This window comes from Serinus canaria, chromosome 21 (assembly GCF_022539315.1).
Source record: "Serinus canaria isolate serCan28SL12 chromosome 21, serCan2020, whole genome shotgun sequence".
NCBI classification, from domain to species: Eukaryota; Metazoa; Chordata; class Aves; order Passeriformes; family Fringillidae; genus Serinus; species Serinus canaria.
Genome location: NC_066334.1, coordinates 506,302 through 523,978, shown reverse-complemented (window position 1 = coordinate 523,978; position 17,677 = coordinate 506,302). Strand labels below are relative to the sequence as shown.

Genomic DNA, 17,677 nt, shown 5'->3' with positions numbered 1-17,677 from the left:
GTGAAAATCCCGAGGTCTCTTTTGGTACAGGAAGGGGTTTATTTGCTGGTGTATATGAGCCAGGGTGTCCATCATCTCTCCTTGGATGGAAAACTTTGCCTCTTGACCAGCCCTTTCCCCAGCATCCTCTTCCCAAGGGGTTTCCTGCTGAGCCAGTTTATCTCAGCCATCAGGGTCCCTGGTGCTACCCTGGCCCCAGCCTGGCCAGATGGGAGTGCAGGAGGTCTGAAAACAAGGCTCTGTGTCCTGGAGAAGTGTCTCCAGTGATGGACCTTTGCCAGGATGGCAATTTCCTGGCAATTTCTTTAAAAATGACACAACTGTGCCTCATCTTCCTGAGGCTGTGAGCAGGGTGATGCCCTGGGCATGATGCTCACAGGCTTTGACAAAGTGATGCTGTAGTGGCCAGGCCCCTCCCCACACAAAGCCATGCACAGCAGCCTGGCTGAGTGCCCCTGCCCAGGGAAGGAGCCAGGCACCAGCATCATCCATCCTTCCAAATGTTTGGTCTAAGAAATGTAAGAAAATCTTGCACGTTTGCTCAGTGTGGACACTGCCTTTATTAATAACTAAAATACAGCAGTGAAATGTGTGCCCTCAGTGAACAGTAACAGGTTCCAGCATGCCCAGGCTGTCCCACTGTGCACAGTGGCAGCACTGGAGCATGAGCAAGGGATGATGTAGTCGCTGCCCCTGTCTGCATGATGTGATGAGGCTCTGAGCAGAACCTGCACAGGGGTGTGCACTGCACTGGTACCTGGAGGGGTGGGACCAGGTGACCTTCAGAGACTGCATCTGACCATATTTATCACAGAATGGTTTGGGTTGGAAGGAACTTGAAAGCCCACCTTGTTCCCCACCACGTGCCGTGGGCAGGGACCCCTTCCATGATTCCAGGTTGCTCAAAGCCCTGTCCAGCCTGGCCTTGGACACTTCCAGAGATGGGGCAGCCAGAGCTGCTCTGGGCACAGGAGAAGGATCTGGGAGAGAGTCAGGGTTATAGTGATGGGAAATGTAAATACAGAAATGGGGTAGGTGAAGGGGAATGCAGAGTATAGGATTTGTAAGCTCAACCCTCAGCACAGGGGACACTGACCAGGAGCATCTTGTCCAGCCTGGGGCCCGTGCTTCTGTAAAGGGGCACCAGGGAGGGTGATGGGAGGGGGGACTGGGAGGAAGGAAGCTCTGGATGGGCTGGCAGGATAACCTGGCAGTGTGCAGGCAGGCTGGGCTGGCCTTTCCTCATGTCTGAGATGGGGAGCAGAGGTGGGGCCAGTGAACAGTCATCTCTGTCCTTGAAGTGTGGCAAAGGCTGGGAGCACATGAGCATGCAGTGACAGCTTTAGAGCCAACCCCACCTTGTGCTGCAGGGCCCATTTGATTTTATAGGTCATTTCCTGAAAATGGTGCTTTCTTTGTCCTGCAACTCATTTGCTGGTAAATCCTTCTCTGAAGGGCAGCTGGAACACAGCTAAACACCTTCAGTAAGAGTTTTACAAGCAGACCTACAATATACTTCAGCTCAGACTTCAGGAGATGAGGGCTGAGGTTTTACTGGTTTGGTTTTTTGGTGTTAATTTTTGTTCTTTCTAAAAGAAAATAAATCTCCATCTCCAGAAGAAGGTAAGGCTGAGTCCAGGAAAACCTGAGAGGAACCTATGCACATGAGATATCTTGGTTTTGCATCATGTCCTGCATGAGATGCTCCTACATAGGAATGACTTGGTGGTTTTGGGGTGTCCTCTCCCAGCTCTCAGCACCCCTCCCTGGGAGCCTACAAACATCCTCTAGGCTCTTCCCTGTCTGTGTGGGCCCATCCCATGGATACTCCTGCTTTGCAGGGAAGCATCCTTCAATTGTGGGAGGCTCTCTGGAGCTGGTGACTAGCTGAGCATCTCAGTCACCAGCTCCAGAGAGCTCTCTTCCCCCTGAAGCAGCTGGGGTGTCCCCTATCCTCATTGTAAGTGGTGACAGATCTGTGCAGCCCAGTGACAATAACAGGCAAGGAGATGGATCACGGAAAGAGGGATTTTTATTGTCCAGGGGGAAGCACACACTCTGAACATAAAAGGCAAACCCTGCCCCACCATCCCCACAGCCAGGAGCAGCCCAGTGACCCTACACTGCAGGATCTGACACATGAACCACCTGGAAAGGGGCCATCTGGCAGCTCCCAGCCTCAGATCCTGCAGCCCACCTGACTGGGCTTGCCCAGCAAATCCCAAGGACACAGGTGTGGCACTGGTCTGACCTCTGCTCTCACCAGCGTGTCCATGACAGAGTCCCAAATGTTGGGAAGAGAGGCCAGGGCCAACACCCAGCCCCCTGTGCTGCAGGGCTTGGATGAGCTTCATCACATGCTGGCTGTGGGGAGGGAGTGTGCCAGGGCTGAGTGCAGGATGCAATACAAATGAAACAACACATTGCATCTGTCCCCCTTACAGAAAGCTTCCATAGGAAGAAATAAAGTACCCACCCTAGTCAGAGAATCCATCAGCACACAAGTGCTCTGCATGGATAGCCAATCCAGCCCTGGACAGGCTGGTTTAGCCAGGATTATTGCAGCTGAGAAATGGCTTTAACCCACCCCCCGCCCCCCCTTGTGCCCCAACAGGCCTGGCAGGAACAGCCCTCAGGCCACATCCCACCAGGATCTGCACTGGAGTGATGCTGGGTTTGCTGTGCCATGGGAAGGACAGGGTGCTACGGGTCAGGCTGGACCCTGCAGGGAGTGTGGCTCCTCTCCAGTCTCTCTCCCCTCCTGTCACCCCCACCCCATCCATGCTCCCAGCAGGTGGTTTTTTTGCAGTGAGTTCAGCCCCACAACTGAGGCTTCTGTGCTTTGAGACCATTTTGTGTACCTAACATCCTACCTCAGTAAAACAGCTCCCAAACCCATAGGAAATTGTACTTACACCAAAAGGAAACTCCCAGCCCACACCTTGCCCCACTCCTCAGTTCATCTGCACCTCTGCCCCCAGCTCAGCCTCCTGGACCAGCTCCACACATCTTTGAAGGCCACTGCTCAGCACCAGCCAAGCTCACCCAGAGAGATGCTCCTGTGGAGGACAGACCACTCTCCCAGACACTGTGGTCACCAGCAGTGAGATCCTGTGTGCCCAGAGCCTCTGTCCCCAGCCACAGGATGCTGTGATTGCAGCTGGAAACACTGCCAGGACCCCTCTTCTGCAGGTGACCCAGCAGCCCCGGGCACTGGCAGCCAGGTGATGGCACAGCTCTTGGGTTTCTCTAGGACAGTATAAGAACAAAGAAGAGTTGTTTCTCTGTCCCTCTATCATGTGACACGGGAGCATACTCTCCCATTCCTCTCTGTTCTGGGGGAGGCCAGGACGATTCTGCTGGCAGAGAAACCTGAGCTTGTGGCCCTAGAAAATATGCCTGGGCTGCCTGGAGGGCTGTGCTGGATCTGTGGAGGAGTAGTGCAGGTGGCTTAAATATGTGGAGAGTGTCCTGCAGGAGGTAGAAGGCCCTGGACAACTCTCCTACCAGCTGGAAGTATGGCCTGAAGGCAGAGCCAGTTGCTCCTGGCACTGCCACCTTGTATTCTGTCCCCTGGCCTCCTGCTCTTGGTAGAGGAGGACCATGAAGTCACCTTCAGGCTGGTGCAGTTCAGGAGGTCCAGGCTGGAGTGTGCTGGGAGGTACAGGGAGCAGGGCTGTCTCTGCTGTGGGCAGTATGTGGAGCCCTGCTCAGTTCAGAGATCCCAGGAGCTCCCCAGCTGCCTGATCCAAAGGAGCTGTGTGCCACAGCAAGCCCAGCCCACTGCTCCTGGTTATTGCTGATGTGTCTGATACCCCTCCACCTGCAGGAGCAGCTGGACCATCCCACTGGGTGAAGGGGTTGTCTCCTGTCCTGCATAGCTGTGGGGAGACTCCCAGTCCCACAGGGAAATAGCAGAGTCATGATGTGTCTGCTTGGAAGGCTGCTCCCCCCTTCACCTGGGGGAAGAAAGCAGCAGGACCACCAAGGACCACCATCTGCAATACCATGTTTCCACCAATGCTGAAATCACAGAGATGCTGGCAGGGCTCCAGCTCCTGGTGCCCCTGTTCCTGCTCACCACCCTGCAGCCCCTTTGCCAGGGTAAGTGTTAAGGAATGCCTGATGCAGCTCTGCAGAGCTTTTGGTCATAGATGCCTCCTGGGGCCATTTGTGTTCAGCAGCTGGGATCTCATGGCCTGGATGCTGCTCAAGATCTTCTTCTGGTGGCCCATCATGGTGATGCCCAGACTCCGAACATCCCTGGAGAACAAAGACACTGTCAAAGACACCTGTGCCAGGCCCCAGGAAGACAACTGCACCCGTGGACCAGCCCAGGAGCCTGTGCCTGGCTCTGCTCCACTTGCACATCAGCACAAGGCTTGTCCTGCCGAGGGACAGATAGACTGCCATTCTCTTCGACATGTCCTCCTGACAAGGCCACTGTGACAGCCCTGTGGGGAGCAGGAGCAGGATCCCTCCTGACAGGCTTGTAGGTGACAAGATTGATGCTGTGAAATTGGATTCAGTTTTAGTGAGATGCCCTCAGATAACCCAGTCAGAAGGATGGATGATGAGCCTTCCCCATTCAAAAGATTCTCTGATGTGCATGAGAAACAAGGATCACTATCAGCTCAACCCAGAGCAAAGGCCCCATGTACAGCCCTGCTCAATGCACATGACAACTCTCTGTTTGTGTCTCTCTGCCTTCCCTTTCACTGCCACAGGAACCACTGTCCAGCAGCTCCATGCCTTTGGACAGGGAACAAGGCTCCTTAGAGGCTGAACAGCCTGTCACTCCTGGTAACAGCAGGGGATGAGAGATGTAAGCAGGTATAAGGGCTGGAGCTGGCATAGTTGCCTTCTTTTCTGGTACTGCTTGGATGCTCTTCCTTGGAAACTCCCTAGACAGATGGGAGATCAAGTTCCTTACAGCAGGAGGGTGATGAGACAGATCTTCTCCAGCTCTACTTACTTAACCCACCCTTGGTAATGTGTTAATGACCTTTCAGTGATGTCTCTCTCCTGGCTGCACTGAGCAGGGAGTCAGTCCTGTGCACAGGGGTCTGACAAAGCTCCAAGGTAATGCCCAGCTAAGATTGTTTCCCAGTGATCCTAGAGAAGCTGTGCAGAATAGCACAGCCACACTCTAGTCCAGAGGTGCCTTTTGCAGGGAAAACAAAGATGGGAAGCACAAGGAGAAAGCAACCTCATGCCTGACCCTGCTCTGACCAGGAGGTTGGATTAGCAACCCAACCTGGAGCACCTTGCAACCTGACTTACCTCCTATGGGCCTATGGTGATATTAGAGAGCCACCACAGAGCACTGGAGGTGACTTGGAGTTCACAGCCTCTCAGTACAACTCGCACACCTTCCCTCAAAGCTCAGCGCAGCCTTGGACAACGTCCCAGGTCTCAACACTGAGGGCCTGGAGATACCTCTCCAGCAACCAAGGACCAACTAGGGCGAGCCAGCAGAGGCAGGAGGTCACTGTTTGGGGCTGGTGGTTGGTGTGGGCCCTGGGACACCCAGACAATGCTGTTTGCTCCCTGCTACTCACTCGATGTTCATGTGCATCACCATGCCCAGGGAGGAGTACCCAGCCATGGCGAAGTTGTCCCGGTAGTGCCCCAGGCGGATGGAGTCCAGCCAGTCCTCCACAGTCAAGCAGCTGCTCAGGTCCAGGAGACCCCTGTCCAAGCGTGTCTGGGTGAACCTGGGAGCAGAACAGAAGGGGTTAGACGAGAAACGTTGGTCCAAGGTGAGCAGGCTGTGAGGGCACCTGTATAATCAGGAAAACATTAAGATTGGAAAAGCCCTCTAACATCATCAACTCCAACTGCTGACTCAGCACTGCAAGGGCTACCACTAAACCATGTCCCCAAGTGCCACACTCACACCTCCAGGGATGATGACTTCACCACTGCCCAGGGCAGTCTGTGCCAGGGCCTTACCACCCTTTTTGTGAAAAAAATTTCCCTGATATCAAATCTAAACCTCCTGTGGCACAACTTTAGGCCATTTTCTCTTTTCCTGTCCCTCATTTCCTGGGACCACAGGCCAACTGCTGCCTGGCTGCACCCTCCTGTTAGGGAGTTGTAGAGAGACAGAAGCTCCCCCTGAGCCTCCTTTTCCCCAAGCTGAGCCCCCTCCCAGCTCCCACATTCTGTGCTCCAGACCCTTCCCCAGCACTGAACACACTCTAGCCCCTCCATTTTTGTCTTGTCGTGAAGAGCCCAGAACTGACCCCAGGATTCAAGGTGGGGCCTCACCAGTGCCCAGCACAGGGGGGAAATCACTGCCCTGATCCTGCTGGCCACATTATTCCTGATGCAGGCCAGATGCCATTGATCTCCTGCTCACCTGGGCACAGCTCTGACACAGCTGATCTGCAGATTGTGCAGGGCAGGACAGAGAGAGCCCTAGCAGGCAGGTAAAGGCAGGGATGCTGCTGCATGGGCACTGCTGCACTTCCTTGGCCTTGGCATGGGAATGCCATGGTGGGAGCAAGGGGATGAAGTGCAGGAAGTTCCTCCCTACCCACCACAACCTCTGTCCATGGGCCCTGTGCATGTTCATGCTCCCAAGGGCAGCCATTGGTGCTACAGCCAGTCAGAACTGCAGCCCACATGCTCTGACCAGATCAAGTCACTAGCCCCTGCTCACACAGGGGTCAGGGAGCCCTCACCTGTTGATGGTGCCTGTGCACTTGAGATTGTCAGGGTTGCGGATCAGCTTGTCCAGGATGCCGACAATGTGGGAGAAGCGAGGCCTCTCGCTGCGCTCCTTCTGCCAGCAGTCCAGCATCAGCTGGTGCAGGGGGCTGGGGCAGCCCATGGGGGCAGGCAGGCGGTAGCCTTCCTCCACAGAGGTAATGACCTGCAAGGAAGCAACAACCGCAGTGAGGCTGCACCCCCAACCCACTCCCAGCCCTGCCAATGGGAAGATCTATGGAAGCTGCTGGGGCCGTGGAATGGGAAGCAGAGGGATGTGCACAAGCTCCATGCTAAACAAGTGACTGGCTGCCTGCAGGCTCTGTGCAGAACTGGCAGCAGGCAGGACATCATACACACACACAGGAAATCAGTGCTATGACAACAGAGTTGTTTAGTGGTCCAGTGACCTAAAATATTGCAGCTTTCCTCCAGCAGACAAGCCATAAGGTGTAGAAGAATTCTTGGAAGAATAAGGGCATGCTATTCTCTTACAAGAATTGGACAACCCTGGCCTGCAGATTACAGAATTACTCTGAAGACCATGTACTGTCCTTGGAACAAGATAGACCACGTACCATCCTCGAAAGGATACAACAAGAAAAAATGAGCATTGTGCCAAGACAAAGCCAGATGCCAGGCACATTGTGGGAACTAGTAATTTAGCACACCTTAGCTAAAAATGTTTATAGCATGACAACCAATCAGCAAATAAATACCATGTATGTGTGAATGCAGCCACTTAACCAACGAGCATTAAGCATTAGTGGCGTGAGACAGTGCACAGAGAAGCATAAAGATGCCAAAGCTGCTGAATAAAGCAGAACGACATGTAGCCACATTGGTGTGATTGTCGGTACTTGGCCGACTCTCCATGGGACCCTCTTCAATAAGGGCTGCACTCACACTCAGTTTTTCTACAGCCAGGGTGTGGCACTGGTCGGCAAGGCTGGAGGAAATGCTGCTTGAAGAAATTTTGTGGAGGAGGTAGTGAAAGCCACTGCATTCATGCCCTGCTGTCACCAAAGCCACCACAAAATAAAAAAAAATAGGAAGAGAGGGGGCTCCCAGCACAGGGGGAGATTTATAGTACTCCTAGGTAAAAGAAGGAGTCCTGTGGTTCTGCAGAGCCAAAATACTCATTTTACTGCCTCCTGTTGAAAATTATGCCCTCAGGTTGTGGTCAGGATTATAACCTATATTTCCCTTCAGATTTTATGCTACTCTTGAGGTGGGAGTGGCTCCACACAACTCAGACAAGCCCAAAGCCTACAGTTGGGTGGTGCCAGCTTGAGGCTCTCAGCAGCCTCATTTGGACAGCGGAAGGGATAGACACTCAGCATTGGAACTGGCAGGCTGGTGCAGTGGGGCTGCAATGATCCTAGGGAAGCCCTGACCCTTTGCAGGGACTGGGAAATGTGGCACAACATGAGCTGACTCTCTCCAGCCAGCAGAAAGGCAGGATTGCAGACAGCCACAGAGCACACAGCCAGTGTGGCAGCGATCTCCCTGCCTGCATTTGTACTGGGAATTTAAGTCAGTGTCCCCAGGATCGGGGCAGGATTGGTAAGGGCCAGCAGGTAGGTCAATATACGAGCTTTGGTCACTCCTGGGTGCCACGGCACTGCAAAGGCAAAGGCTGTGCAGTGCAGGGATGGACTGCTGTCGCCACAGAGGGGACGTGCACCCTGTGCACAGCCCTGTGGGGATGTGAAGGGAAGCAAGAGCTGATCGATGGGCCCCTGTTGCCAGCCTCTGCCAGGCTGGGCTGGGGCAGGCAGGAGGAGGGGCAGTTTGGCAGCACTCACGTCCCGGTTGGTCATGTTCCAGTAGGGCCGCTCGCCGTAGGCCAGCACCTCCCACATGACGATTCCATAGCTCCACACGTCGCTGGCTGAGGAGAACTTGCGGTATGCGATGGCCTCAGGAGCTGTCCAGCGGATCGGGATCTTCCCACCCTGGGACAGCGAGCAAGAGTGGAGGCTCAGAGCAGGCAGGGCTCAGCATCCAAATTGTGCATGAAGACCTTATAAAAGAGCACAGTGTTCTCTTTGCTCTGCAGCTGGGACAGCTGTTGGACAAGCTGGGGCGGCATCTTCTAAAAAGGACTGAGGAGGTAATCTGCCCAAGAGAAGCCCAGAGGTTTATGTGAAGGACGACTTCAAGGTGTTTCCAGCAGAGAAAAGAGAACACTGTGCTCTTTTACAAGGTCTTCATGCACAATTTGGTTCCCCAATGCTCAAGAGACTAGGAATTCAAAGTGAAGAAGAGGAACTCTAGGCTACCAGAGCACACAGGCACAGAGCTGACTCTGTGTACAAGCAGAGAGCATGACTTGAGCAGACAGGGAGAGTGATGGGGATGTGCTGCCTGTCCTTCCCCGCTTTGACAGGCAAGGACTGAAAAGGTAGATGCATTCAGTTAAAGGACCATGCTAACAAAAAACAGCAATATATGGACTAAGAATACTTTTAAGCTGGAAATTTGGTTGCCAGCCATCTGAGGAGGAAAGTTGCAGTGTAGGGGACATTGGGTGGGCTTCCCATGAGCATGTTGAAGACAACACAGGACAAATACAAGTTTCTGAACACAAAACAAACCTCATTTTCTGGTACCCTGACTGAGACCTCCCCAGTAATCCTGACTCTGGCACCGCATCCTCGTGGTTTAGCTCTGCCCACACTATGCACTATCCAGTCTTCCTCCAGAGCAACCAGCTCTGGTGGGTTTCACTGCACCAAGGCACTTCAAAGCACCAGAACCCAAGCAGCAGGAACCTTGCCCAAAGTTAAATTATCTGGAATGAATGCTGTTTCTTGAGATACCAGAAGGAGCAGATGAATGCATAGACACGCACACACAGGGAGCCCCTCTGGCTCAGCTTCTCCACTTTGCTGAAGCCAAGCAAAGACCATGGAGTGCCACATTCTTTAGGCTGGGCCATGGTGCACTCATCCCTCAGAGCTACAGCTGCTCTAGGACATGCTCAGCATCAGCTACCCCAAAGAAGCCTGAAGCTCTTTCTGCTTCTGTAGTCTTGGTCTTTCTGAGAAATGATGCTCAGATTCCTCTGCTACAGCTCCAAACTGGCCTCCATCAGGAACAGTCTGTCCACTAGATGTGTTCCAGAGGAGCACACTAATTCATTTCATGGCTAGAGAAGAGCAAAGAGAGCTCAATTTATTTAACATATTATATGTATTTCATGAAAATGTATTTCATTTTGCTCCTAATGACCTCCCATGGAAGAGGACATCAAGAAACAGAGCTGCCAGGTTGGCCAGAAAAATCTCAACAGGGCTTCACAGATAAAAGTGTCCTGCATGAAATAAAACCACAGGTTGCAAAATCAATTCCCACCTTTTCCAGATCCATGAATGAGGTAGAGTCACATGGAAAAAACAGTGTGTGGCCACAATGCTAAAGGGTGGATCAGAACACCCCCCTATGGATTGATGGCTCTAGGACAACTGTGGAGTGGATGGAGCTACACAGCCTAGGGAAGGACTCCAGTGGGGACACAGAGGCCACACACACCCATGGGAGCAGTTGGTTGGGGATGTTTGATACCTCCCTGTCCTGCCATCCTGCTGCTCTTTGTTCACTACATACTCAGTTCTGGGTTGTCCCTGTGTCAAGGACAATGCTTTAAGGCTGAGGAGCTCTTTGGGTTTGAGCTGTTGGTCCAGATATCAGCAGGAAGTGACATTGCCATTCCTGCCCTACCTATTTTGACTTGAGAGTCTCTGACTTTTCCATGTGTCAGAGGCCTGGGACAGCAACCAGCAGCAGGGACAAGCTCTGTGAGCCACCCACCGTGGTGGTGTACGCAGCATCGGGGTCGTCCTCCAGGAAGCGGGAGAGGCCGAAGTCAGACACCTTGCACACCAGGTTGCTGTTGACCAGGATGTTGCGGGCGGCCAGGTCCCGGTGCACATAGCCCAGGTCAGACAGGTACCTCATGCCTGCCCCAATGCCCCGCAGCATCCCCACCAGCTGGATGATGGTGAATTGCCCATCATGTTTCTGGAAAGGAAATAACCCAGAGTTCGCTTGTGATGCTCACTACCATCCTGTGTGTGCTGCTGTCATTAAACCAGCCCCCCAGTTCCTCTCATCTTTGGCTTTGTACCTCCAATGACCCCACTGCCTCCTGCTTGTGCCCCTGCCCACTTCCTGCCCTCTCAGTGCCTCTGACACGTGCTCAGGCTGTTGTCCCTGCTTTTGCAGTGTCACTTAAGGGAGCCAGAAACAATGCCTGGAGCCTGCTGAAGAGGTGAGAGCCTAGCACCCACAGCTCTCTCTAAAACAAGAGGTTTCACTGGCTGTGAGGCTGAGGAGCAGGAACCAGCCCCAGGGGATGTGCAGTGAATGAAAATACAAACTCGCTCCTTACTCTGAGGAAGGTGTCTAGAGAGCCATTCTCCATGTATTCAGTAACAATCATTACCAATTTGCCTGCAGAATACAAGGGAGGTCAAGTTAGCAGAGAAGTCACCTTTGTCAAGGAAGCCCAGTGCCAGGTTTTCACTGGGAGAGACATGAATTCAGGTCTGTGCATCTTCTGCAGCCCCTCAGACTGGTGTCACCCCTGCACTGGGCAGGACTGGCCCAATGATGGGGATGTGGCAACAACCCAGACAGATATCCCTCCCTCCAGGTGCTATTGACATGGCTAGGTCAGTTTCGTTACCCTGCTGAAATTTGCATGCCATTAGTGTAAGGCTTTGCATCAGAATGTGCCTTCTTGGAGGAAGACTTTAAATTATGATTCAGTACAGGCAGCCTTTCAAATAAATGCCTTTGAGTAGGACATCTCCCAACCCAACAATGATCTGGAGCATACTGCAGAGCCTGGTGTGGAACTGCCACGAGGAAGTTTGTTCTTGAAATGAAGGCAAGGGGGTGGCTGTCCCAGGTAAATGCACAAATCTGAAAAGCCACTGGGGCAGTGAAAGATGGAGTGCACCCAAAGTGAGCCCTGACCCACTTCTCCCAGGTTGCCCGCAGGGAGATGCATCCCAGCTCTGCTCTGCCATACACTCCCTCCCCTGCCAGCCACATACTCGTGGTGACCACCCCCTCCAGGTGGATGACGTTGGGGTGGTCGAACTGTGCCATGATGCTGGCCTCACTAAGGAAGTCCCGCCTCTGCTTCTCTGTGTAGCCTGCCTTCAATGCTTTGATGGCCACGGGAATCTCCCTCTTCCCTGGCAGCTTCAGGCGGCCATAGCACACCTCTCCAGACTCCCCTGCAAGGCAAAGGAAAGTGGAGGCATGGAGAGCTCCTCAGCTTCTTGTGCTCACCCACCAACACCATGAATCATCCAGTCTGTCAGCATACACACAGCATGCCTCAGTCCCTCTGGGTTTTAGTCTGGATTTCAGTGCCCTCCAAGCCCTCCAGGATTCAATCTTCTGAAAGGATTGATCAGCTCTTGTTTCTAGTTCAGGAAGGATGGGAACATCTGAAACCACCTCTCTCTGGTGCCTGTCACCAAAAGCAGTGGGCCAAGGGCAGTGATTACAATGGCATCATTCCTCTGGGTTTAGCCCTCAGGGTGCTGCTGGTGAAATTCCAGCTCCAGCTCGGCACTGTGTTTCCCCAAAAGCCCCTGTTCCTATGCAAAATTCCCTTTTGTTCTGAAAATGTGCCATTTTGCTTGCAATTTCATTTGCATCTTGTCACCCCAGGTTTTTTCATGGGTGCATGTTGGGACACCCATGGGGACAGGCTGAGCCATCTGCTGTGTCAGCCTGAGCCACCAGTCCCACACCTGCTGACGAGCAACCCCCTGCACCAGGCTGCTCCAAAGGGTTTATTTCACTGCCCCAAAGCCCCACTCTATCCAAGGTTTTGATCTCCCAGGGCTAAGGAGCAGACAAAGCCCTGCTGAGCACAGCTCTGATCCCAGCGGGCCAGGGGCACTGCTCAACCTCAGAGCATGGATTTCCCTGAGCAGACACCATGCAAAGGGGCAGCTGGGCACCAGGACTCACCAGACCCGATGACCTTCTCAATCTTGATCCGGGAGGCCTCTATTTCATGGGTGAACTCATGCACAGCTTGGCAGGGGTCCTCATATGTGTGGGGGTCCACATAGAACTTGGACTCGGGGAACTTCACTGCCAGGTTTCAAAGTGGAGAGAAGAGATCAACACTCTCAGGCAGCCCTGCTGGGAGGAGTGACACCCAGCCACAGGGCAGAGGGTGGGCAGGGGCAGGATAGGCTGAGGAGCGCTGGAGATGCAGCACAAGGAACCCTAAGTCATGCTTTGGGGTAGCAGTGTTCTCAGAGCAGTTCAGGACCTGGCTGCCCAGGTGTTCTCCACATGATTGTCCCACTCCATCAGCCCCCAACCCTGCCCCTGGCCTGCTGCTCTCTGGGATGATCCTGCTGCAGTCTCAGTCCACAGTGTTCAACATTTCAACCCCATTACCAGGATGCCCCTGGGATCAGATCACCCACTCAAGTCTCCAAAGACATTCTCAAAGGAGGCAAGATACAAAACCCTTCCCCCTGGAAAACACAGCAGTACCGGGGGTGGGGGGGTAACAGTCCATCTCTGCCCATCCATGGGGCTGGAGTTCTTCCCAGAGAGCATCCTACCTTGCCCATTCTGATAATGCATCTTCTCCTCATCAGAGTCCTGGAAAGCCTTGCTGTACCCACAGTGCCTGTCACAGGAGGACAAGGGTCAGAAGAGAAGCCCCCATCCCTCACTCCCACAAGCATTCCTAAACCAGGGTAGAAGGGAGCGCATGCTGGAGCTCTGGGCAGCCAGAGAAAACACGTGGCCATCCACCAGCTGCATCCCTGCATCTCACTGGCCTGACACTTTGGTACTCTCCAGGTGCTCTCCAAGGCTTGGCAGTGCTAAAAGCATGTCTGTTCCACGTGCCTGGTTCAGCCATGCTCATACAAAGCACACAGTCTCCCTTAGGTCTGTCTGCTGTAGAAAAGATCTCTCCACCCCTGACCTACCCACCAGTCCATCCAGTCATCCAGTCTATCCATCCAGTCAGCTCTTGTACTGGTAGTAGTTCTGGTACTGGTATTGCTATTGCTCGTGCTACTGATATTCCGTATACCATATATTATAATATACACACTGATTTATTATATTCAGCCTGCTGGCATGAGGGGAAGATCTGGAGACTGGCTCTGCCTCATGAAGTCTCTTAGCTGCTTATTAACCCTGGACCTATAAATGCTCTGGACAAACTGAAAGGAGAAAAGCTGTGCCCAAGTTCTCCCCTCCCTCCTGTCCCTGTTGGTGACCTCCAGAAAACCTCACTAGCCTCAACAAAACTCTTACCTCTTTTTGCAGATCAGAACCACCAGCAAGGTGACAAGACCAGTGATGAGTGTCAGGCAGATCCAGACAATCGTCATTGTGTCGTACCGGAGAGACGCTGGAAAAAGCAGAGTAGGAAGGGGGTGAGCTGGAGTGGGGAATTCACTGCTGAGCTCAGGAACATACCTACCCCATGGTCTTCAAAGACAAAGCCTTGGGCTGACAATGCGGTAATGGTCTTCAAAGATGAAGCACTGTCCCACCTATTCCCAGTTTTGAGCCTCTCACAATGTACAGGGACCACTTACATTGGGGAAACCAAGGAGAGATCTGAGAAAGCCATGGTGACATAGCAAACCAGTACAGAGAGGAGACTGGAGCCTCAGGACCTCTCCAGGTCTTCCCTACCCTAACTGCTACAGCCTTCCTCCCTTTTCTTTCTAATGTATAATCATAGAATCACAGAATCATTAAGGTTGGAAAAGATCTCTAAGATCACTGAGTCCAACCATTAACCCAGCATGGCCAAGCCATCACTTAAACATGTCCCCAGATGCTATATCAACAGATTCATCGAGCACTTCCAGGCATGGTGACTCTACCACTGTCCTGGGCAGCCTGTTCCAATATCTTCTTTCAGTGAAGAAATATTTCCTATTATCCAACCTGAACCCTGTTTCAACTTGAGTCTGTTTCCTCTTGTTCCAAACACATCAGGAATGCAACCTCAAGCAATCCCTGCAGGCTGAAACACTGGGGGGGATGTGCCTTCAGGTCCCCTCCCTGTGTGGCAGTGGAACAGTGGCCATGGAGAAGGGCGTCACCAGGCCCCAGGCTCCCTGCCCCACATTTCCCACACACCACACCTGCACACACTCACCTGGCTTCCCCGTTTCCACCTCCACAGTCTGACTGAACCTCCCACAGCCAGCAGAGGTGCGAGCCCGCACCTGGAATATGTAGCGGGTTGCAGGCTTGAGCCCAGAGATGGTGGCAGTAGTGCTCTTGGATTTCAGAGTTGAGTAGCTCTGCATTTCCTTGTCCTGGGGAAAATTAACAACAAAACCTTCTCCGCATTAGCACGTCAACCACGTCTTCCTAAGAAGCCTCTTGTGCAAGGCTGGCTGATAGCAGGGGGCTCTCTGAGAAACAAGCTCAGTGTTACCTTCTCATAGTACTTGATCTCGTACTCCAGGATGATGCCGTTGGGCTGATCTGGCTCTTGCCACAGCAAGGTGACACTGTTCTGGCCTGTGCTCTCCTGATGCACCACCACCACCTGTGACGGGGCTGGGGACCAGACAGGGGGTTAGGTGCCTGCTCAGGGTGGGGCAGCAGGAGACAGCAACAGAGAGGAGTAGAACTAGAGCCTCAGGCAGGACCCATGGCTTAAACCAGGTTTCTGGTTTAATTAAAGCCATGTAGAGATGAGTGCTGTGATGGGGATTGCAAACAGGCTTTTCCTTGTTTTGGCTGCACTAGTCTCTTTCCGATGGAGTAAGGCAGCTCTGAGAAGATGAGAGAGAAGGGCACTGTCCCAGCACAGGCAGGAGGGGACACGGGTGATTTGCTGTGATCTGGAGCCAGAAAGGAGAAGGACCAGTGTGGTTTCAGGTCATAGAGAGTGTGGTGGCCAGGGGGCCTACACAAAAAGGGTCCATTACGGTTCCGTGGACGGACAGACCTTAAGTCGGAAAAATATCCCCTGTACCAGGCACCAGAGCAAAGGCTCTCCCAGCGTGCTTTGTTGTGTTTGCAAATGTGCCCCAGCTCTACCTCCCTGGTTGGCCCATTGGCCTCTCCACCCCTTATTCCTTATATGTATATGCCCTAGAATGTTTTACCTTCCCTGCTTACCCACTGGCCCCATATTGCCAGTGTCCCACCCCCTTTACCCTGTTGGCTGCCACCCCTTGTCCATTGGCCCTCATGCTCTGCTCTGCCCCCCTTGTTGCCCATATTTAAATCTGGACCCTCCACTATCCTTTTGTCTTTGTTCCTGCACCCCTTCATGTGAGGCTGGTGTGAATCTCCTCCTCAGAGCTCCATACAAAGAGCCTTCCCACTTCTTTGTTGTTGGTGATTCTACAAGAGCTACATGAAGTGTGTGCTGGAGTGACTCTGTGTGTGTGTGTGCCTGTGACAGTGTGTGACTGTGTGTGTGTGTGCCTGTGCCACCGAGCGAGTGGCTCCGTTACTGGAGATGCTTCTGGAAGGTCGGGCGCCATCGCCACGGCTAGCGGCTCGTGACTTGAGATCCCTACTGTACTGTCCCCTCTTGTTCTGCCTGCAGAAAAGGGAGAGGGGCAGGGGGAGAGGAAGAGGGGAGATGATAAGCATGGTCAGGGTTTTAGCAGCAGTCTGAAAGTGCCTGGGGCTGCTCTACTGCCCTGGGATATTTGTCATCTTCCCAGTCCTGGGCTGGGAGCCAGTGAATCTGTTCTTGTACCTGTAGCCATGCCTGAACTGTAGCTGTCACAGCTGAAGGAACCAACTCCCAGCCTTTTTTCCTGCTGGGAAAATATCCACTGGGAGTTCCCCAGAGTGTAGTGGGTGCTGTGATGGGCAGGTGCAGCCATAGGGTCTGACTCATGGAAAGGTTTTGGGCCCCACTTGTGAGCTTCACTGTCAGGTGAAAAATGGGATGTGGTAGCTCTGGGGAAGACAGAGCTGCAGTGGCCATGTCTGCAGTGCAAGGGTGTCACCAGAGCAGCACAGAGACCAAAAGAGGCCACAGGGACTGCAGCAGCAATTTTAGCTCTTTGGGGCTGGCTCCTCTGAGAAGCAGAAAATGCTGCTTGTAAAGAGCACCCTGTACCAGATGGGGAGATGGGACAGGGTGGGATGGTGGGTATCAGTTAAACTGCACAAGCATGGTCAATGCCTTTACTCCAAACAGCCGAGGGAATCTGTGCTGCATCTGCCTCAGCCATTGGGGCTGGGGGGACAAGGGTGACAGCACCCAGGAGGTCTTCTCATGCAGTGTCGGGGTCCCTCAGCCCCCTAGGAGGGCAGGAGGATCTGTCACGTGCAGCAGCTGGAGCACAGAAGCTGAACTATTAAATTCCCAATGCCGCTGCTTTCACAGCACCTGCTCAGAATCTGTTTTGCAGCTGAATGGTCAAAATAGGAATACTCAGCGCTTCCTGAGAGCGTATCCATCTGAGAGAGACATCAGGCTGAGGCAGCTCATCAGCACTTGGAGGGATTGTGAGGGATCAAGCCAGCAGGACTGAGCCATTTCCACATGCTGCAGAAGTGCTACAGGCTGGCATTAGTGACAAAGGGACCTCTTCTCATGCCAGCCATGAACTATCCAGTAAGGCTGCCAAGTTTCTCCCACTGGTACCCCTGCCATGAGATCAGAAGGGGCTCAGGATCACGGGAAGTTCTTGTGGGCTCCTTTCCAACTGGAGGACTGACAAGGAGGGTCAGTCCCTGCCCTGATCTCTCTGCTCGCAGTGTGCTCCATGGAAAAATCCACGGAACAAGGTCCTGTCCTACCTGGCTTGGAGCACTGCTCAGAGGAATTTCCTGAGGAAAGATCATTTTGCCATGAGAAATTTGCAAAAGTGAGACATGCATGAGAGACTTTTCTCAGCAAACATTGCTGTCATTTGCCAGGGCCTGGCACTGGGGTGAGATAAGTGCCTGGCGCTTTGGG

The 17,677-nt window shown here is 53.1% G+C and overlaps 1 protein-coding gene across 1 annotated transcript in view; it reads right to left on the bottom strand.

Moving 5' to 3' along the window:
- Positions 1-4,148: 4,148 nt before the first annotated feature.
- The window catches only part of EPHA8 (EPH receptor A8), a 54,099-nt gene continuing 40,570 nt past the window's right edge, over positions 4,149-17,677 (bottom strand). Inside the window, exons 6-17 of the mRNA XM_030231853.2 lie at positions 15,179-15,303; positions 14,894-15,056; positions 14,035-14,131; positions 13,326-13,393; positions 12,715-12,840; positions 11,781-11,966; positions 11,111-11,172; positions 10,531-10,740; positions 8,523-8,672; positions 6,690-6,880; positions 5,562-5,717; positions 4,149-4,263 (exon numbers count right to left, since the gene is read on the bottom strand). Of these exons, the coding sequence (XP_030087713.1) occupies positions 4,149-4,263; positions 5,562-5,717; positions 6,690-6,880; positions 8,523-8,672; positions 10,531-10,740; positions 11,111-11,172; positions 11,781-11,966; positions 12,715-12,840; positions 13,326-13,393; positions 14,035-14,131; positions 14,894-15,056; positions 15,179-15,303 (1,649 nt within the window). The remainder of the gene's footprint in view (positions 4,264-5,561; positions 5,718-6,689; positions 6,881-8,522; positions 8,673-10,530; positions 10,741-11,110; positions 11,173-11,780; positions 11,967-12,714; positions 12,841-13,325; positions 13,394-14,034; positions 14,132-14,893; positions 15,057-15,178; positions 15,304-17,677) is intronic.